We start from the raw sequence: 23263 nt of genomic DNA on the forward strand, positions 1-23263 counted from the left end.
TGTGTGTGTGTGTGTGTGTGTGTGTGTGTATTTATTTATTTATTATTTAGTTATTTACTCATTTATTTATTTATTTATTTGGTTTGTCAATTGCTTACAAGATAATAGGTATAAGTAAAAACATATTTATGAATACATGGATACATATAAGAAAAATAAAAGAAACAATAGGACAGGGACAGTAGGCACGTTGGTGCGCTTATGCATGCCCCCTACAGACCTCTTAGGAAAGGGGTGAGGTCAATAGTAGACAGACTAAGGTTAAAGTTTTTGGGGTTTGGGGAAGAAACCACAGAGTCAGGTAGAGTATTCCAGACATTGACCACTCTGTTGCTGAAGTCGTATTTCCTGCAATCAAGTTTGGTGTGATTAACCTTGAGTTTGTATCTATTGTTTGTTCTTGTGTTGTTATGGTTGAAGCTGAAGTACTAATTGACAGGTAGGACATTGCAATGTATGATTTTATATACTATACTTAGATCGGACCAAGGTTTAGGTCTAGGTTTTCTAGGTCTAGAATTTCAAGTCTGGTGGCATAAGGTATTCTGCAACGAGTAGAGGAGTGGAAAACCCTTCTTGTGAAATATTTCTGGACTTTCTCAACTGTGTTAAGATCAGATACGTAATGTGGGTTCTAGACTGATGAGGTCTATTCGAGTATTGGTCTAGCAAATGTTTTGTATGCTCTAGTTAGTAGTGTGATATTACCAGAGGAAAAAACTACGTAGGATTAGGTTAACAACTCTTAATGCCTTTTTGGCTATGTAGTTACAGAGGGCTCTAGCACTTAGATCATTAGAGGTGACTACTCTAAGGTCCTTTACAGAGCTTGGATCATCAACAAGGTCTTAACTATTCAGCTTGTATTTTATTTTCTGATATATTTTTTTTTGCCAATATGTAAGAGAGCATTTATTTGTTGAGATTTGAAGTTGCCATTTGTTTGATACATAGTCGAGGTCTTTTTGAAGGGTAGCAGTATTGTCTGTGGTGTTGAATAGCTTTACATTGTCAGTGAAGAGAACACAGTTGCTCTTAATATGATCACAGAGGTCATTTATGTAGAGTATGAAGAGAGTTGGTCCTAGAACACTGCCTTGGGGGACACCATTGTTGACAGGTACAGAATTTGATAGGACACTCCCAATTTTGACCATTTGTTGTCTGTTTGACAGGAATGCTTCTATCCAGTTATGCAGGTGTCCAGACATACCGTAAGATTTTAGTTTTAGGAGTAGTTTGTCATGTACCACTGAATCAAAGGCTTTACAGAAGTCTATGTAGATTGTGTCTATTGCTTTGCCCTGATCGAGTTGTGTAGTCCATATTTTTTTGCAGTGTAAGAGTTGCAGATTACAGGTTAGTTTTTTTCTGAAACCAATTTTTTTTATTGGAGAGTAGGTTGTTTGTCTCTAAGTGGAGGATAATGGATTGGTTAATAATTGATTCCATGATTTCACAGGTGACACAGCATAAGGAGATTGGTCTGTAATTTTCAACTAGGCTGGGGTCTCCCTTTTTGAAGATGGGGATGACCGTGGCTTATGACCATAGTTTTGGCAAGGAGCTGGTCCTGAAAGATTTTTCAAAGATTATGCTTAGAGGTTCGGCTATAGCAGTGGACAGCTTTTTAAAGAAGTAGGCACATATTCCATCCAGTCCAATAGATAGAGATGGTTTTAGATTGCGCAGTGCTTTTTCAACAATGTCTTCTGTAAAATCGATATGTATTAGATCATTGTAGTTGTCTGTGGTTCGACTAGGAACTACTGGGCTTGATCCATTGCTATTTACAAATACTGAGCCAAAGAATGTGTTAAAGAGGTTTGCTTTGATGGTGTCATCATTGCAGTCTTTGCCATTAGGTCCTTTCATGGGTGGGATGGACCTTGAGTCTTTTAGTTTGTTGTTTACAAAATTGTAGAAAGCTATCTATTGGACTGGACGGAATATGTGCCTACTTCTTAAAAAAGCTATCCACTGTCATAGCCGAACCTCTAAGTCCAAAAAGATAACAAGCCAACTACAATAAGGAAGATGCCCTACAGGGCATTTGTATCCATGGTGAATAAATTTTCTCCATAGAGCTGAAGTAGAGTAAGGGAAAATTAATAAATACTTTTCTCATCTGTGTTATAAAATAGACACATACCTTTCTTCATGATTATACAGATTAACTGCATTTTCCAAGGATTCAAAATGTATATTTGGGAAATATTTTACAGCAACACATTCATACTCCTGTGATAGTAGGATTAAATGAAGCTAATTCACAAACTCTTTATTTCTAATTATTTCATTTATATCCCACCTTTTTCAGGCAATGATTATCAACACAGCCATCATATAGCTCATTGCTGCTGCTATAAGAGCCACAGTGGTGCAGCGGTTAGAATGCAGTACTGCAGGCTACTTCAGCTGACTGCCAGCTGACTGTAATTTGGCACTTCAAATCTCACTAGGCTCAAGGTTGACTTAGCCCTCCATCCTTCTGAGATCGGTTGGGGGCAATATGCTGACTCTGTAAACTGCTGAGAGAGGGCTGTAAAACACTGTGAAGCAGTATATAAGTGCTATGGCTATTGTTATATACAGATCTTTTCCTGAAGCATTTTTTTTTTAAAAAAAACTTATTTTCCTCTTGATGCATGGGAGTGGAATAGAAAATATGTCATTCTTCCTTAGCTCATTATAAAACTTAAAAGTTGTCTGTGAGCCTTTTGCGCCTAGACAGTCTTGATTCCATCTCAGTCTCTCTTCCTTCTAATAACAAACTTCATTACTTCGCTAATATGAGTAAATAAACATATGTATGATTGGTTCGTTGCTTTACAGCTTATTTATTCAGAGTGGGTTTATAGCAAGAAGTTACAGAAATACAGTCTTGATTCTTTGATATTATTATCTATTTCCATAGCACCTCCACTGTCAAGAAGTTTCTTTACATAATGCTATTACAGTCATAGAAAGCACTTCTCCTTTATTATTGTTTTAAACATAAGAAACTGTGGTTGTTTTCAAGAAACCACACAAATCAACATATGGGTTGATCAGAAAGAAAAAGTCAAAGCCAAGACATACCAAAGTATAAAGAATGAATGGCCCCTCGGATACAAACTAAAAAAAAAAGTTGATTATAATAGTGATGGCAGCTAAAGTAATTTCCTGCACAGGTTTGAATGTACATATGACAGATGGGTTTACTTTGGTTTCCAGCCAGTGTTACAGAAGCCAGCACTGTGTCTTATTAAGAGATCCACTTTAGCTGCCAGACTTTATTGAACAAGAAAAATAGGGTATTTAATTGGCCTGTCAGAAATATTTTGCATCTTAATTCTACAGAATCCAGCCACTCACTTACCCATAAAGCAGTTGCCAGTCCTTAACGCAAACTACCAATAGAGTAACTGAAGGATTACTGGCCAGCAGCATAACAAAATGAGCTTTTGACATGGTATTGTGAAATATATATATTATAAACCTCTACAATCATCTAGCAGCTCAGAAAGATATTTCAGGCAATGTTGGAGTGGTTTTCTTGACAATCCATTAATGCCACTCCATGAATGAATGTGTCATACCTGAAGTGCTTGGAATAGCATCTTTGACTACTCATGAAATCTTTAGCCTTTCCATTTAAAGGTAAGGAGGTTATTCCTATCAATATCTCTTTTGAAGCAAGCTCCCTTGAACAATTGGAATTCTGAATAAATATTCACTAGATTAGGAACACAAAAGAGTTATGAGTGCAAATACACTGAAGGTCTATAGACTTTGTTATATATAGGGGGCAACCCACCAATCAGTGAATGTTGAAACTTATCATGGTGCTGAATGGGTGGTACTTTATTAAATTTATATGCTGCCCATCTTGCTATCAAGAGTGGCTTTGGTTCCAGGTATCACGGTTTCTGCCATCACATCACCCCTGCAGTTACATGATCACCATCTGGGTACTTGACAACCTGATCTGATTGTTGCAATGTCCTGCAGTCACGTGATCATAATTTGTGATTGTCCCTGCCAGCTTCCCATAAGAAAAAATTATGGAGAAACCACCAGGAAGTCAGAAATCACAGCAATTTAAGGTCCTCACTTAATGACCAATAGTGATTCTCTTAACAATGGTACCAGGGACTGGCAGAACTGCCATTGTTAAGTTTCATGGTCACGTGCTGTCCACTTTATGACCACATTTAGTAACAGAAATTCAAGTCCCAATTACCCTCATTAAGCGAGGACTACCAATACTCCATAAAGTATTGGAATAGGAAGAGAGTTATCCAAGTTTAGTTGTCCCCATCTGCCAGAAAAATTATCAGAATGATTTTGAGACAGTTGCCATCCACAATTTACCTTACAGACCATATTTTGCCTTTTAAAAAAAGATAAGGGATGCAAAGTGTGTTCAACTCACACTTAATTCCAATTCCACTAAATGATCTATAACTCGCATATCAGTAGCTGGTATAGATGTCATAGGAAGCAACTATTGTACTAGTTCTACTTCTTCTAATTATGTACCAAACAGCAAATACAGAACATGAAATTACTTCCTCTTTAATTCATCTCTATAGCATCTACTCTACTTTATAACCTCTGAAAAATTTAAAATTTGCATTCTCTTCCCAAAGGCATAACATTTTATATAAATAAAGGACTCTCAAAAGGTTGATTTTAGGACCGAATAATTAAGAATTAAATATATTTTTCCTCCCAACTTTTTTAGAAGGTGTATTACTAATTTGTAAATATCTTCCTTGTTATATCTTGCTTTTAGAATAGGAAAAACGTGGCAAACTTTTAAAAAAACATTGACATGTCATTCAATAAACAAAGCTCGTTGGAAGATGGTGTTTTTTGAAATGCACATGTTGTGTGAAAAGTTATGCCAGTATACAAGAGAAGAAGGAAAACAGATGGAAGCTTCTCTCATGGGTGGCATAGATTTTGCAGCATTTGGGTTCTTTCCACAATATGAGTGTTCCTTTGTTTCTCATAAGTTAAAATGTTTCAAGATTTAGAACCATATTTATTATCATTCAAAAGCACAATTAGGTTTTAATGCATTTTTCAGAAGTGTTGGAAATTCCAAAAAAGGATTAAGATTATTTAAATCTAAGAGCCAAGAGCTTTGAGTCAGAAACTGCTGTTCCATGTAACCTTCTTGGCAGTACGTTCCTTGTCTGATGTTTAGTCTATGCAGCTGTTTCTCCTTCTTCCTTCCTTCCTTCCTTCCTTCCTGATCTTGTAAGCAAGCACTGAAGCAATGTTTATGTTTAACTCCCTTCTGATGTAGCAGAAATATCCACTGAGTGAAGACTTCGTAGTCCTCAATAAATTTTTCTAATGTTTATACCCACTAGAAATATATCAAGAGTTCCACAGATATAGAAGGAATAGTTCTCCCAGATTTTATTGAAATATACAGAAGTTGAAAACAAAGCAGTCTACTAACCAACAGCCAACCATCCACAGACATTATTTGATAAGAAATGAAGTACATTAATAGTTGGAACTGCCTTGGGAATTAGAAGGAATGGAAAATAGAAAATAACTCTTTCTGCATGGAAGTTCCATTTTATTGGTCACAAAAAATATCTTCTTTTAAACTTAAATCCCTGAAGTTCCTTTCCCATTTTTCCTGGTTGTAAAATAACTATAGAAAATTTCTTTAAAAATGGTATGTAAGCAAACAGTGATGCAACAGAGCCTCAAAAAAATTAAAGTTCCTAGCTCAAGAAATCTCACAGAAACTCCAAAGAACCCCCATGGTATATATGCTTAGGGGAAGGGAGTTTGTAACAAAAGATTCTTTCAGATTTTTTAAATAGTGGTATTTTGAGAATAAAACTGCACATTTGATCCTTCAATGCACCTTTAAAAACAAATCATCTTCATTCCTGCATCCAGCTCTCAGTACTCAGATTTCTAAAGTGGCTCCATTTCCTAAAAAGCGCTTGGCTGCTTATGACAAATTGATCTATTCTGGTATTGGTCACCAACAGCTGAGATATCAATTATTGATGTGTTGTAACACTAGAAAAGGGTGGCCAAACACAAATGATTATTATAGCTTTACTGTAGTGTGATATTCATCGAATAGAACTATAAGGGTTTATAGCCTTTAAGATGGCAACCTGTCATGTTTGCTTGTTGATAAAGCACAGCAAAAACAGTAGAATTTATCTTCCAAGTAAAAATCTGGCTACATAGCAAATGTAATTCAGAGGAGGAGGAGGAGGAGGAGGAGGAGGAGGAGGAGGAGGAGGAGGAGGAGGAGAGAAAGAACTATAGTGCTATTACTATTCCTAAGAATTACAATCAACACCACTTATCTTGGAGGAAGTGTTCCAGTCACCAACAAATGTCCTTTTTTTAATTTAGAAACTTGTACCATTTTCAGTCAGAGGGGGGAAAATCTAAATGCCTTTGTTAAGTCAACTGGAGCTATACAAAATTGTTTCAAGATTTGCGTAAATAATAATAGGAGAAACCAAGGGATGAGGCAGGAAAAATACAAGTGATGGATTTCAGACTTTTATATGTGTAAGATACACCACCATATGGAATGTGATTAAAATTGGGATTTATCAGGTGTAGGATAATGTTTGGTTGCAGTAAAAGCTGCCAGTATATCTGTGAATTCTCCAGTTTGGAAATATGAGTTTCTACTTCTAATAAAATCACAACTGCTTCCATTTTTATCTGAAATACAGAGCAGCTAAGTGAGCTAAATGTGAACTGAATTATGCAGTTGCTTGAATAAGACACTAGAGGGAAACAATACAATATTATTCAGTGGAACCAGAGCTCCAGGTAATTTTAAGAGCCTTTATTTAGGAAGACTTGCATTTGAGCTTCACTTCCTTCTTGTAGCCTCATCACCTCATCTGTGTTTTGTACAACTCTTTCTCACAAATGGAGTTCCAAGCATACCTATGAAAATTGTCACAAAGGCTCAAATATGGCACCACTAATGGTGCAATTATATAATTGTTGGATTTAATTGTGATGTTGATTCACTCAAGTGACTTGCACAACTGATGCAACATTGGTAACTATCCAAATAAGGCAATTTCTAAAACCAGCACTATTAAGGTATTTCTCATGATTGCCAAATTATAATACCAATTATCATAGTTGTGGTAAAACAAGACACCAAATGCATTATTAAAACTGTGTTTAGAATTGGAAAAGAAATAAGCTAGTCTTGTCAAAATTCTTTTAGCCTCTGTCTCTCTCCTTCCTCATAGACACAGAATTATACCTTTTTTGGGGGGGGGGGGGGGGGGGGGGGGGGGGGGGGGGGGGGGGGGGGGGGGCCGGGGGGGGGGGGGGGGGGGGGGGGGGGGGGGGGGGGGGGGGGGGGGGGGGGGGGGGGGGGGGGGGGGGGGGGGGGGGGGGGGGGGGGGGGGGGGGGGGGGGGGGGGGGGGGGGGGGGGGGGGGGGGGGGGGGGGGGGGGGGGGGGGGGGGGGGGGGGGGGGGGGGGGGGGGGGGGGGGGGGGGGGGGGGGGGGGGGGGGGGGGGGGGGGGGGGGGGGGGGGGGGGGGGGGGGGGGGGGGGGGGGGGGGGGGGGGGGGGGGGGGGGGGGGGGGGGGGGGGGGGGGGGGGGGGGGGGGGGGGGGGGGGGGGGGGGGGGGGTAAGTGTAAAAAATATTTCTGCACGTTATCACTTTAAAAAAAATGGTTAATTTCCATTTCATAACAAGTGGACCAATTAAGGATGAGGATTCAGAAGTTAAATTGTTAGAAGCACAGCCATGGTGCCTTAGCCTGTTATATTATGTTGGCATTTAAGGCCATGATATTTATAAGGCTTACTTTACTTTTCTCACTAAGCATGGTAGCTGACGATATGAATTTGTGAACTTATTATCAATATGAATACTATATGAACTTGTGAACTTATTATGTGAACTTGTGAACTTATTATTGTGAAATTATTGTGAATATACATGACTATATGAACTTGTGGTTCAACTCATTGATATAAAAATACTGATTCTGAGATTCAGCCAATGTCCACTGTTTTCATTCTGTATGCCATTTTCATGAGTACTTTATAGTAAAGATATCTGAGACTCAAGTAAACCCAATTCCATGTGGAATAATGTCTGTTTGACTCATGTAAATCTAATTCCATGTGGAATAATGTCTGTTTTGACTCAGGTTTTTCTCCAGTGAGAGGTGAAGTGAGTCAATTTTCCAAGCTATATGAATATAGAACTTTGACTATTTTTTGCCTGAAATGGGAATGTTTTCTAGTATGTGTTACAGGAGAAGAATGCTTGACCTGAACCTCTTCCAGATAAAGGGTCAGAGGCTTCAAGAATATTGATGCTGAATGATTGACTGATTAATTGGAAAGCTAGCCATGAAGATGATCACCATAAATATCTCTTCACTCAAATATTTGATCAAGCTATATTGAAACCACTGGAGAAAAAGTAACAAAACATTGCAAGCATCTTCTCATGGTGGCTTTGAGTCATACCAGTTATTTTTACAGAAGTTCAAATTTATCACACAAACTTGGTTCCTGCCCCCCTCAAGTTCAAAAACAAACAATATTAAAATGCAGATTAAAGTCAGGGAAAGTTATTACACTATGGGGGATTATTTATAAGCTAAAGTACAGAACATTTCTGTGACATGTTCAGTTTTAAAATCTTAGCTTAAAGCATCTGCCAATTATAATTACTGGTTGCCTGGACATCTTAGCTGCCTGCTGGGCACTGAATTTCTGTACTCCCTCAACCTTCAAAAACCAGAAAAATTTGAATAACAATAATTTTTTTTACTTTGAACAACAAGGATGTGGTGGGCAGCCAGTTTTAAATCAAATCCTGGTTCTGTACAAGAAAGTTGGTGAATAAAGATAACATTTTTAAATAATAATTAAATAATAATCTGCATAAATTGCATAAATTACAACATGTGCAACTCATTGGCAATTACCAAAGCAAAGTGGCTGGGCTTAGAGGACACTGGTATCCCATCCTGTCAGGTATAAAAAAAAAAGTGTGAAAAGGATAAGGTAGCTATAGCTGACTTGCACAGCAGATGTTCTGCCACCAAAATGTGAATCCACAAAATTTGCTTTATGAAGTCCTGGAAAACTGCTGGTAGTAATAAAAATCGTGTGGACCTCCATGCCCCAATCAAACTCAGCTACTTTCCTATCTAAGCCATGTTTCATTCTTTATCCTCTTCGGCTGGTAATTCAAGCACCTTGAATTAAAAGTTTGAACATCTTTTAAAGAAGTTTGTAAAATCTTTTTAAAAACTACCCAACTGAGGTGTTAAGGCTTGAAAGAGACAGACACCTGGGAGTTGACTAGTAGTAAATGTTAACACCACCATGTGAAAGTCTTGCCAGGTTGCTTTTAGGCAGCTGCTGCTGATCTTTTCAACACATTGTTACTAACTTTAATTAATTGTTTTCTCTCCCTGCTCAGCAAATGAGTACATCAGAGGGATCAACACAAGAATAAGGAGGAGAAAAATCCTTTTTTCTGGCTGCCAAAATGGCATGAATTTTTAAGCATCCCAGTTGAAGAAAGACACTTTATAGCTGAGATAGGGGTGCTATATATTACAGGGCATATATTAAAACCTACTGGGCTGGTAACGTGAAATATGTTTAAAGAACATGGTAAAAAAACTTAACATCTTACTTATGATGAGCTTATATGAGGCATTAAAAGAAAAATTTGACAAGAGTTTACATTTTTCAACTTGTGTTTTCTTCCTACTGACTGCATAGACACTTACTTCCATGTTTATGGTTAATGTCAACAATTCAGAAGGACGTTTGTTGCTTTCAGTCCTGAGAGAGCTAACCTGGTACAGCCTTTTCAAGATCATCTCAGGTTGGCCAGTGATGTCACTTCCAAAACTGAGAGACTGAGAGTCATGGCATGAACCAGGGGTGTCAAACTCACATTGTCACGGTGACATCAGTGACATGTCGGGACTTTTTTCCCTTCGCTAAACCAGGTGTGGGCGTGGCCAGTACGTGATGCATCTGGCCCATGGGCCGGAAGTCTGATATCCCTGGCATAAACAAACAATAGCTGCTATTGTACCAGTATTCTACTGGGCCACTATTCTCCTTATCAATTATATGTTCATTGAATAGAGAATCCAACCAAGTTCAAATTCTAAGTATAAGCTAAAACAATATAATTATATTTGGGATATGTTGGGCCCACAGTTTTAAACCAAATACATATTTAGGGATGCCGAATTAGAAGAAGATAAGCATGGCTTTAAAACTGGAGGAAGAAACAATAATAGTCTGAAATATGCTGATGACACTCCTCTGAAAACACAAATGATCTGGAAGCTGAAGCTATGAAAGTCAAAGAGTACATGAAAAAAAATGGGACAAAAATTAAATATAAGTCTGAGCTAATGACATGGGTACAGCAACCAGCCTTATAATGGATAATGATATTCTCAAAAAGGTAGATACTAGGTTCTGCTTTTTAGGATGAACCATCAACAGTAAGCAGGCAAGAAACGGGCCATCAACTAGCACGCTGTAGAACAATAATAACAGTGTAACTGTGTTGCTTGTATCTTTACAATTTATATTGTTTTGTTTCCTAGTATGATTTGATTGCTTATTAGTAACCTATGATTGTCACTAGGTGTTGTATCTTATGGTTCTTGATGAATTTTATTTTTTTCTTTGTGTACATTGAGAGCATATGCACCAAAGACAAATTCCTTGTGTGTCCAATCACACTTGGCTATTAAGGAATTCTATTCTATTCTATACTATTCTGTTCTGTTCTGTTCTATTCTAATAAAGGATTTGGAAAGGGTATTCAGATATTGAGATTCTCTCTCTACCTACAAAGATCAGGATCATGCAGACAGTGGATTTTCTTGAGATACTCAACGGAAACGAAAGCCAGAATTTGGAAAAAAAAACAGGATTGAAAAAAATACTAATGCTTTTGAATTTTAGTGTTGAAGAATACCCAAGAAAATGAAGAACTGGATCATAATGGAGTTATTGAATCAGAGTTCTTGCTCAAGGTACAAATGGCCAGACTCAAATTATCATATTTTGGACACATTGTGCAAAGATCTAAGCTGCCTTGAGAAGCCTATAATGGTAGGAAAGATGGAAAAAAACAGAAACAGGTTGACCAACAGCAAGGATTGCCTCAATTACAGCAGTGATAAAGAGCTGCAGAACTCTATTGGGGACAGATACATGACTGAAAGCACAGAATTAAACATGTTATATCAATATGCACATTCAAAAAGTTATTCTTAACTTTGAATCACTCAACTTTGCTGTATTATATGCTACACTATTAATGTCTATGTGTATGCATGTATCTAATTCCTAAATTTCCTATGAATAGTTCTGCTTTTTATTAGCTTATAACAAAGCCATCAGCCCCTATTTAGTCACCTTCCTCTTAGTTGGATTTTGTTACTATCTGCTGTTCTGAATTGTTACCTAAGCATTGGCTTTGCAATTTCTCAATTTTCTTATGCAAAAACACAAATTACTCAGGTTTCTGACCTCTTGCTTTAAAAACACATTTAAAATTAAGATAAAATATTGGAGCTAAAGTGAGAATTATTTTAAAAATAAAACATGCAATGACACAGCAGTGTCAAACTCCTGATATAAGCTATAGCCCATCGTTAATCCAGCAAAGGATTTGTAAAATTTCTGATGGGTACAAAGAAGCTTTGGGTTTGATTTTTTAAAAGTCACAAATCCTTTGTGAATTAGTTGATTTGGGGCAAATTCATACAGTGTTTTTCTCACATATCATCTGTAATAATTACTGAGCTTCCTGCACTTGGGAAATTACTTACTCTAACAGCTGCTTTGCCATTCTCTCTTACACAATTGCATCACATTTTTTGTTCCTTAAGTGGATTGTGTGAATTCACCTCTTGTAAGGAAAAGGTTGTAGCATAAGAGAAGGAGCTGACACAGTATAAATTATTATAAACATTTATTTGGGCAAAAGGCAGACTTAACCAGAGATCATTCTCTAGGGTCCCATCAGCACTCAGTTAAGGAAGAGAGGAAATTTAGAATAATATTTTAGCTTTGAACCCCAAACTATTTGTACTTACCCAAACACACAGACTGCAAGAACAAAAGAGCAAGGAAAATACTCTTGGCCACATAAGGAGACTTCATGTTTCCTGAAAGAGAACAGAAATCTTTATCATTTCAGCTCTACTGTAAGTAATAGGCCTGCCTTCTTAAGGGGCACTCATGCCATCAAATGAAATAAGATCACATCCCCAAATATATAATAGCCCCAAAACACATCTAAGTGCAAAAATAAAACAAAGCTTTGAATTGAAGAAAACAGTATGTCGTTATTTCTTAAAGGGACGACATAAGTAGAAAAAAATTATTCTGTTTGCCCTATTGCCTGACTTATAAAATACTAAGTGTATGTACATGATCTCAACTTTGCAACACTAGAATATTGTGTTTTTTTCTTATATATAATATTGTTGGCTTATTTGCCTCTTGTTGCACACCAGACACATGGCATGTATTACTCTTCCTTTTGTCCCCTACTTGTGACTTACACACCCATACCACATTCTGTACTGGACTATTGATAAAGAAAACAACCCTGTCTCATTCTTTACACAAGTTTTGATTGGGTGATTTACCACATTGCTCTGCCAACTGGCCCTAACCCTGCCCGGTCATTGTTACAAGATTCCAGTAGAATGTAAGAAAAACTAATTGTTTGTTGAAAAATGTAATAATTCCAGAATTTCATAATGAGTTAGGAACAGCAACAAAACAGGCAAGGCATAGAATGAGCACCACTACCACAAATATTAAGATATCTGAACTAATGCAGTTGTAAATAATGAATACTATAATTAAAATTGCAGTTGTGGAACAGATCAGATTAGCCTGTCTTTCAGCCAAGGTACTGAGTTGAAGCTGTGCTTCTTGTATGTACTTAGTGATCAAAGATTGGTAGCAGAAATTCCACCATATAAATCTTACTGGATAGCCCAAGGCCCGGAGTATATGGCTTATGTTGACTGTGCATCCTAACAAGGACTTACTCATCTGTTCTGTTTTTGACAGAGCTATCTCCCCTCAAATTGGAGAACATCGTGTTCTTCTGCCCTAGATGCTAAGTAAAATTATACTGAGGTGCTTCATTAGATCCAATCAGTATTGCAATATAAACAGGTTTGCCATTTTTTCATCTATCTCCAGTCATGCAAAAATTTGTGCTTGGCAAGCTCTAAATGTATATAACCTTTCAAAGCAGAATTAGGACAGAGTGCCATGGTGACTTCGTCTTTGTAGAGGAGAACCACGTTCATGGTGGCAAAAGCATTGCATGAAGTAAGATGCACCTCACAAAAGTTTATGTCTGACTGATTCCATGATTTAGAAAGGATCACTGGCCTGATCACCAGCTGCCCTCAAGTCACTGATCCTGAATGACTCAGGGACACAGATGCACTTAGCAGACCAAGTTTATGCAACAACAGAAGCTATTTTCCACAGTATCCCACCATCTGTTCATAATATTGTCTCTTTCCTATAAAATATAACTATGATTCACATGCTACTATCTCTGTTACCTTAAAACTAGATTATTGAAATGTTCTCTATAATGCATTCCCTAAAAATGAAATGGAACATCCAATTTAAGCAAAAGTGATGCCATGTCTAATTAATATATTGTTTAGCACTTGTTTCCTGCTATATTGTTCTAGCTGTGGATCACTGACAAAACAGTTTATTTTTAATACACCTGTTTTTGCCTTATCTTCCATGATGTATCAGGTTCCCTGTGGCCAATCAAGGATGCTGCCTCATCATAATCATTTGTCCCATGAGGTTCTTGAGCAAAATGTATAGGCTTATTTTCAGCATATACAGAATACTATTTCTGTGGATTCTTGATACTCATGGAGGTTCAAGGTCAAAAAGCTTTGAAAGTACCATAGGCATTCTTTTAGTGGACTGATTCTCAGAAGTTTAAGGTAAGATGGAAGAGTTTTCATAGTACTAAAGAAATTTAATTTCAAAATCAACATTTTTTTATCATGCTAATTTGGGTATCAATTTTTTTATTTTGTTTTAGATGTTTCTTGAATATTACTATATGGCTGCATTTCTGGTAGGATGAATTAGGATTCTAAATAAAAAAGACATAGATTTTCAAATTCAAGATATCACAGGAATGTCAAAGTATAAAGAAGGGACAATAGCATTTTAAAGGGAATTAAAATTGCCTAAAGGAAAATATTCTCTTTTTTCAGTGGAGCTTCTACCAAAAAAGAGGGGAAAAAATCCCAGTGGACTATTTCTAGTAGAAGATACTTTATTCTAAAGTGTTCTTACACCCTGAGCACAGCTGTGATATGCTAGGAACTATATTAACATGCAAGCCAACACAAGCATTTTACTATGCCTCCAGGAAAATTGCAGACATGGATTATTTGAGCATACATTTATAGATACTGGAGGAGGGAAGGGAGAACAGAATGAAATATAGCTTCAGAGTGATTTCACTTGTGTCCATGTTGCTTCCTTAGAACCAGCTGAATTAAGAGCAAGAAAACTTGAGTTCTCATCCTTGCCTTCAGCACAAAAGCCAACAAAACTATTATATTCTATTGTGGCTGACACCCACTGTTTCTTCCTATGATCAATTGACCATACTTCATGCTGTCAATTGAGAGTAAAGTTACAGTACTATACTGGACAGGTACTGTAGCTATTTCAGATCATGTTCCAATAACATTACCAATTACTACAAGCAACATGAAGATTATCCTTGCACTGTGTGATCTATTGCCAGTGAAAATTTTATGTTCTCCAAACACACTGCAAATATAAGGTTCTATCTACCATATGAAACTCTGAATGGTGAAAAAGCAGAGAGATCATAACTTATTTATTCAAAATCCCAAAATGTTGTATACTATGCTTTTTGCCTATTCTTCCAATCTTAGAGTCTATCTATTGAGTTTTATAAGAACAAAAGACTGAAAAAAAAATATCTCGCTACAATTTGGCATGGCATGTATGTAGTCCAGGAAATAACCAGGGAGCATTCAATGAATGAAAAGAGTTTCAACCGAAAGTTAGGTTAAAGACAACCATAGATGATCATAAGATCAATCAGTTCAGAGGAATTTATTTACTGGCAAAATATTCATTACAAAAATGCCTGCACCCAAAATCTAGACTTTTGCACGGTACTTCAGATGAGCTGCACATGCCAAACAATGAAAATATCCTTAAAATCACAGAGCTTATGGCTGAGTTTGATGTTGTATTCTAGAAGCATCACCAACCAAGTTATTTATTTTGGAAAACAAGTCAGAATGAGATCATACAGTTACTGGCAACAAAAGTCAAAGAGAAGATTGCTGCATTTCTGAACTCAACAAGACATTACGCTGTTATTCAGGACCATATCTATCGCAAACCAAATGGAAAAAAATGACTTTAATGGTTCATTTTCTAACAGCAAATGAAGTGGAAATATCAGAGCAATGGAGATCTCCAGAGAGCATTCTCTCAAATGCCTTTAGACTGACAATATTCCAGAAGATGGTATGATGAATGTGCTTTTTAAAATGCTCGAAGATAAAGAAATTACAACAAATAATACAAGTGTTGACACTACTACACTGTCCACCTGAAAGAAAAGGACAGATAAGTGCAAACACAAATCTGAGAATTAGGTCTTCATACATACACACATACATACATACATACATTTCTTATTCCCTTAATACATACATACATTTCTTATTCCCTTAACTTGGTGGAGGCAGCACTGCTGAGCTTTTAAAATGTAATTCAATGTGTCCATCTGCATTAATGCATTAATAGAAAACATTGAAGCAACTTCTGAGGCATGATGGGAAAATTGAGTGGGCACAATTAAGCTACCAAGCACCAATTCAGAAGCTAGATGATGCCCAATTGCCATGTTAGATAATGCTTTCACTGTTGATGGAGGGGAAAAATGACCAGAAATACTTAACTTCACATTTCTAAATAGTTTAGCTCAAGAACACACAGGTTATACAGCTCAAAACAGCAGCTTGGGTGCTGAATAATATTTTAAAATTCTTCCTTCAACCTGAGGAAGATCTTCACCAACAATGCAGGGCACTGGGTTCAGTTTTGACATGATAAATGCATGACAGTGAGTCAGATGATAAACTAAAAGATATAATTCCGTCAGATCAACTCCAAAGACTATTCTATATAGAAGTAGGATGAACACCTTCTTTCGAACTGTGTTTGTTGCTCTGTGAGTTCCTTTCCTGTAATAACTGCCAGTAGAGAAGACAGCCACTCCAAACTGAAATTAATGAAAACAGATAAATACACACAAAAAATCTAGTTAGCCTTCCTGCCATTTCAGTGGCCTATGGACCTTCAAATCTTTACAAAAATAAGACACAGAAAGGACCTACCTGGACTATTCACACACATTAAAATGCTAGTCTTTACTGTGCAGGTAGGAAAAATGACATTTGCTGTTTATTTAAAATAAAGCAGTGAAAATAAAATGTTGTGGACATAGAACAAACAATAAGATCTTTCTTTTCAGCTGCCCTTGCAAAGCTAGTACATGACAGCTTGGGCTATGACTACTTTTAGGATTTCAGCTGGGACGCGATAACTGAGCATACATCAATTTCCTTTTAAAAATGTTGTCAACCTCTTTAATTATGAACATTTACCTACTTATCTAAGAAGTCCTGTGCTACAGTGGTGCAGACTTCAGTCCATCATGCTATTTTTATTTTCATTCTACCTCTGGATTCCTACTTTTCAATGTTCTAAAATTCTACTTTAAGGCTTCTTTTTAATATTTTAGTTTCCTAGGCAAAGACCTAGGTCTATGGAAAAGGTGTTGATGCTGGGGGGAAAATGGAAGAAAAGAGAAGAAGGTGGGCAGACACAGTTATAGTGGTGATGAATACATTGTTATACCTAAAAGACCAGAAGAGTTCATCAGGGGAGGGAAATGTACTAACAATTGACATTGACTTGATAAACATGGTCAAAATGTAAAAGAAAATTCAGAAGCCCAAGCAACTGTAGTTTAAAATAGAACAACACAGGGAGGGCTGAGTCTCAGGAACCCATTTAATCAATTTATCTCCTTGTTACTTCTGAGAATACTTGTTCTGCCTAAACACTTGTGTAAGCTTGGGGGGGTTGTTGTTGTTGTTTTAATCCTTTTAAAAAATGCCAATCCAGCAGTGCATTTTTCTAACATTCTAAATACTAACAAGACAAGTGTCTCTTCGAGGTAACACGAGCTTCTTAAAGGACAGGTCAACTCACCAAAGAGTTGACTTGGCAAGTTGAGCAAAAGCTTTTTTTTGTATAAGAACATTTTTAAAATACTGTTTAAAAAAACACAAATGTGTGGATTCATTCAAAGAGACTGTTGACTTTAACTTTGAAACAACAATATCTGAGACACGCAAACCTGAAGCCATGGTTACCAACTTCAAGGAAATACTCTGTTATCATGGTTGTGTGTGTAGGGAGTGGGGGTTACTTCTCAACTGAATACTAAAACACCAGCAGGATCAGATATAATAGAGATCTGTTTACTAGGGTGTTCAATTACATCTGTCTGAAGCACTTACTGTATTTTCTTTCTACATTCAACAGTCTGCTACCAACTCGCGTGTCTCCATCACATATAATAAAAACCTTGTCTTAAAATTATAGATGCCTTGTTATATAGAATGATTTTGTTTTTACATAGATTGGGTTTAGTAGTAACTGGCAATTTGATAACCAACTGATTATATTCTTAATTTGTTTGGCTGAACTGTACCAAGTTCTAAAATATTGACAAACAATAGCCAAGGAGTGGCTGATTAAATTTGGAGGAGGGGAGCTGGAGAAATGCCTAAATAATAATACAATTGCTCACTATTAGATTTAATTAGACTTACTAAAGGTCTTATTGCACTATTTATAACTAATGCAGCTTTAAGATATTAGAGATTGAAATTATGAATGAGATGTACAAGAAGAAAATTTGTAAATAGGTACATGTTGGAGAACTTTAAAACATGAAACAGAATATTCAAAGAACTTACCAGTGCTGCCTTTTTTTAAATAGTATCACAGTGTTGATTAAAATATTAAGCATTTTTTAGTTGTGTTGTTAGAATTGTGTATCTTTTGATAACTATAGAGCCTGTTGCTCAGTTATTTTTCACCATTCTTAAAACTGGATAATAAGAAATTTCAATAAGAAATGGAAAAATAAGGTTTGGAGTAAATACTTTCATTTCTGCATGAATGATGCTCAAATCATAATTCTTAAAAATAACAGATAAATATATAGGATAAGCAGAAGCAAAATTGATATTGACAAATGTGTTTTTCTTCCTCACAGTAGGTGGTTTATTTTAATTTAATGAGTTTTGTATTTTCTGAGCTTTCAGATTCCATGATGAAGAGCTGCCTGCAACTGGAATTACAAAGTACTTTGGAATATTGTAATTTTATGGCTCATTTTGTAAAGACTGTTGAAAATGAGATTTGTTCCATGAAGAATCTCCCCATCCTACCCCCACTGCTCAGGGTGATTAAAAATTGTTCCTTAATAAATAGGGTTTATTGGCATTTTATTTAGAGAATAAACATGATATTAAAGCATATGGCTATTGTGGGATGGTAATAATAGGACAGATAGGGAACAGTCAATCAAAATCTTTAAAGTTGTTTTCAAACCAGAGCAAGAAAGATGATAAGGTGTCTGGAGGCTAAAATATATGATGAATGATTGGGGTAACCAGGTATGTCTAGATGCTTGCTGCTGGTGTTCATATGCAATCCAGGACTCAGACAAAAAGAAAGACCGGGGTGACATGATAGCCGTTTCCAATACCTGGGGGGCTGCCACAAAGAAGAGAGGGTCAACCTATTCTCCAAAGCACCTGAAGGCAGGACAAAAAGCAATAGATGGAAACTAATCAAAGAGAGAAACAATCTAGAACTAAGAAGAGATTTCGTTTCAGTTAGAACAATCAATCAGTGGAACAAATTGCCTCCAGAAGTTGCAGGAGCTCTGTCACTGGAGGTTTTAAAGGAGAAATTGGGCAGCCACTTGTCTAGAATGATATAGGGTCTCTTGCTTGAGCAAGAGACTAGAAGACCTCCAAAGTCCCTTCCAACTCTGTTATTCTATGTTATTATACTTGGGAAGGCAACACAAGCCATTATTACTACATCTTTTTACATGCAGGAGATCCTTACAACTGATATCCAACATCAGAGCCGGAAGCATGGATAGATCCTTCCAGTTGAAGTAATTAATAGCAGGAGAACAGAAGGAATAAACAAAATGTACAATACTCTCAGTTTCAGGCTACCTCATCTATTCAGTTAAATGGGCTTAATGACTCAGGTGGTATTTCTGTTGTTACATGTACACACTCCCATATAGATAGTTCTTAGATCAATGCATGAAATATATATTGTGCAAATAATCAACTTTGGAGATTCAGTCAAAGTTAATTCAGTGAAACTTTGTACTAAATTGAAAGGTTAATGCCTCCAAATCACTTTATTTAATTCTGGACATTTCAACCCTGAGGTGTTTTTTTTTTCTTGAATCTTCTCTCAAAACTTTATATTTATCACTTTTGATTACCCTGAAGTTGATCATAAATTTAAAAGAGTCTCTTGATAGTTAGATGGACAGCATATAAATTTAACAAATGTTTTTTTAAATAAATAAATATTTTTCACAAGTAGATTTGGGAGATACTTGGTAACAATTCCCCCATGTGCATATGGTCATTCAGGCACTGCGGGAAGCTCCATCAGCAAATGTACGTCTCACTGGGAACTCAGTTTTCAATTTGAAATTTTGAAGAGATCAACTCTAAGCCAGAAGCTTCTCATTTGATTCCAAATACAGGAAGAAATAGCATTTAGTCATTTCTCAGGCTCTCAAATAAATGTGCAAGCAAGTTAAGGAATCAAGGATTGTATATGAACACCACCAGCACGCAATGCAAATATAAGAGATTGGAAGAATATTAACTTTTAAGTACAATTGTGGAAATCTTCCAAAAGAGATCCTTCTAATGGCATGGCAGTACTTACAAAGCACCTGTTTCCTATTTGTTAAAGTCAAAATATCATTTTTTTTCAGGCTTCTAAGGTTGCTATGAGAGTTGCTACTGACAGTTTCCAAACTCATGAGTCTATTCACCATTTTGCTTCTGATATAAACATTTACTTCCTCACACAAAGTTTCAGCAATTATTACTATATCTAAAGATAACTGCAATATTGTACACCATGGTAGTATCTTTAGCTTGGAGATCAGCCAAACACTTCCTAAATACTAGTGCCAAATTATTTGAGTGCTAAAGGTAGCAAGAGAGGCTGTCTTATGAGGCCAAGATAAGTTAATTGTACATATTTGCAATGCATTGATTACATCAGGCTGCACTTTACCTTCTAATGACTTTTGTATATCAGAGGCACAAAATAACTGGATTCTTGCAGTTTATTTCTTATACATTATCACAATGCAGTCAGAGTTAAAAACCTGTGAATCCTTTCCTCAGGAGAGTTCATCATTACATTTTAATTGAGACCATGAAGCCACTCCGGTCAAAGAAGCTTATAATTATGGCAGTGTTGTACTGGATTTAATATGTGTATGATTAAAATGCTCTTCATGAATTCAAAGTCAAGAAAGTTATTAACAAACAGAAACAACTTAAGAATGATTCTGATATTGTATTAAGGTAGAAAACAGACATATACAGGCATAAAAATTGAATGAATAAATAAAACAGACAGTAAAAATTGCATGACAAAAGTACTGAGAGCAGCCAAACATTTACTGATTAAATTCTATTTTCCCACTAATACCTAAAAAGAAATCACACTAATTAAAATTTACTAATTTCACTGATGTTCTACTTTTTTTGCTTTCCCAGTATCACTTGATTGTCACACTCGAGTTGACACATTAAGACATTAGAAAAAGAACAATGGTGATCTTCTGATAGAACAAATACACTTCCCAATATATTTGCTAATATTACATTTAAAAGTGATTACTCTTTAAACAGAGCCTAAAAATGTTTTTAAAAGAATGATAATGTTACTATTGACTCTTTATGCATGACATAATATTCTTTCTACCATCTAAACTATTTTCAATCACACAGATCTTTGTATAATTTTGGAATTAAAGAATAAAAGGAGGAGCCGTGGTAGCACAGTGGTTAGAATGCAGTATTGTAGGGTAAACTCTGCCCACTGCCAGGAGATCAATCCTGACCGGCTGAAGGTTGACTCAGCCTTCCAACTTTCTGAGATTGGTAAAATGAAGATCCAGATTGTTGGGGCAATATACTGACATTGTAAACCATTCAGAGAGTGCTGCAAAGACCATGGAGCAGTAAATAAGTCTAAGTGCTAGTGCTATTGCTAAAACTGTCTGGTACTATGAGCAACAAATGTTTAAAAAGATTTGGATATGCAATACCTCATGTTGGTTTGTTTGAGCTATAAAAACATTTGACATTTCCTAAACATTACAGAGTACTTGACTCTGCTCACAAAGTAGTTGAGATCTCAATTCTTACACAGCATTTCATAGATTATGCTAACATATAACTGGTGTTCTGGATAGAAATATTGAATATGAATGCAATGTTTGCACTTTTCCTGAAGATTATATGTGAATGTATATAGCTATAATACCATATATTTATTTAGGCATATTATTCAAATTTTAAAATACCTCGTAATAATTATACATTAACAAATCTTTTAATAATGACCAAATATGCATCTTGATGATTTCACCCCAGTCATCATACACGCCCCAAACAAATGAGACACATAGAGCATGCAGGAGATTCCAAATAGCATACAAAAATTAAGATATGGAACCACAACAAGCAATTGTATTAATAGCAGCAGAGCACACCTAGCCTCCTGTTCCAATTGCTGATTGAAACACCCATGTCTTCAGATCTAACAAGGTCAGGATCATCTAAACATCCAGTGAGAAACTGTTCCACAGTGCAAGTGTTGTCGCTGTGGAGGCACAGCACCAGAAAAGGGACACAGAATATGCCCTCTGCTACATTTGGTGAGTTGCGAGGAAGAGACTCCCACAAATTTTAGCTGGGGGAAGCAAAAGAGCTAAGAATTAGGACATAGCAAAGCAAGTGTTTATTTTGGAAAGGGGCTTTGGAAATACAATGTTTTCTGCTGGTGGACAGTTCTCAAGCCAAAATGAAGACTCAAGAACAGACTTTACTATTAAGGGGATTGTGTAACAATGTGGGAAATGCCTAATTCAGGGAAAGAAATTATCCCTTAAAATAATCAGTGGAGTTCAAACATTACCTTTCCTAATGATCCATTCAACCCGATTAAGGAATAGCTGGAGAACAGAAGTGGCCTGAGCCTATGCCTCAAAAGAACAACAAAAAGACCCAACTGGATGAACACATCCATGCAGAGCTCTGGACCTGAGATTGCACAACCACAATCCTTTTCACTTTTCTATAAGCTTCAGGAATTTCCCCTTTTTTTATCCTAGAAGTCTTCTTGTGAAAATTCGAAGTAATTTCAAATGTTTGGATTCCACATTAAATTCCATAACTGCAATGTCTCCTCTGCTTACTTTTAATTTTGAAAGTAGAGTCAAGGGATTTGGGCAGCATATAAATTTAATAAACTATGATTGGTTGCACAGTCAGCCAGATAATCATCTTTTCATTACCCCTTATAGATAAAGTATCATTCTTGATACCTTGCTAAATTCCAAATATGGATATCTACCCAAAGACAACAACATATGCACCTTTGACAAATAACCATCATTCTAAATTAATATGGCAACCCTACGAATTTCTGTCTAAAATCTGGCAATAGTAGATCAGAGCCAAATCCAATGAGACTGAATTCTAGCTAAAAAATGCATTTCTCAGAGTAAGTCAACTATAACTCAACTTTACTGAAAATCCCCAATTGCCCATTATATACAAAACCAAATTTTATGTTCTATTAATCCCATTTTATATCAAAAGAAGCTAGTTTACTGTTTAAAACAACATGAAATTGATTTTTAAAAACAAATCATTATTTGGTTATTGTCATCTATCAACTTTGAGATAAGGTATTAGTTTGAGAATAACTGCTCTGAGGCTGTATTTCCAATAACTTCAATAATTCAC

The 23263-nt window shown here is 36.4% G+C and overlaps 1 protein-coding gene across 1 annotated transcript in view; it reads right to left on the reverse strand.

The window, feature by feature from the left end:
* The window catches only part of CDH23 (cadherin related 23), a 564480-nt gene that overhangs the window by 522314 nt on the left and 18903 nt on the right, over nucleotides 1–23263 (reverse strand). The window contains exon 2 of the mRNA XM_087964088.1: nucleotides 12122–12193. Coding sequence (XP_087820214.1) covers nucleotides 12122–12188 — 67 coding nt within the window. The 5' untranslated portion in view covers nucleotides 12189–12193. The remainder of the gene's footprint in view (nucleotides 1–12121; nucleotides 12194–23263) is intronic.

Source organism: Notechis scutatus, chromosome 4, assembly GCF_049901735.1.
Source record: "Notechis scutatus isolate UNSWTSFEM ecotype Mainland chromosome 4, rNotScu1.2, whole genome shotgun sequence".
Classification (NCBI taxonomy): domain Eukaryota; kingdom Metazoa; phylum Chordata; class Lepidosauria; order Squamata; family Elapidae; genus Notechis; species Notechis scutatus.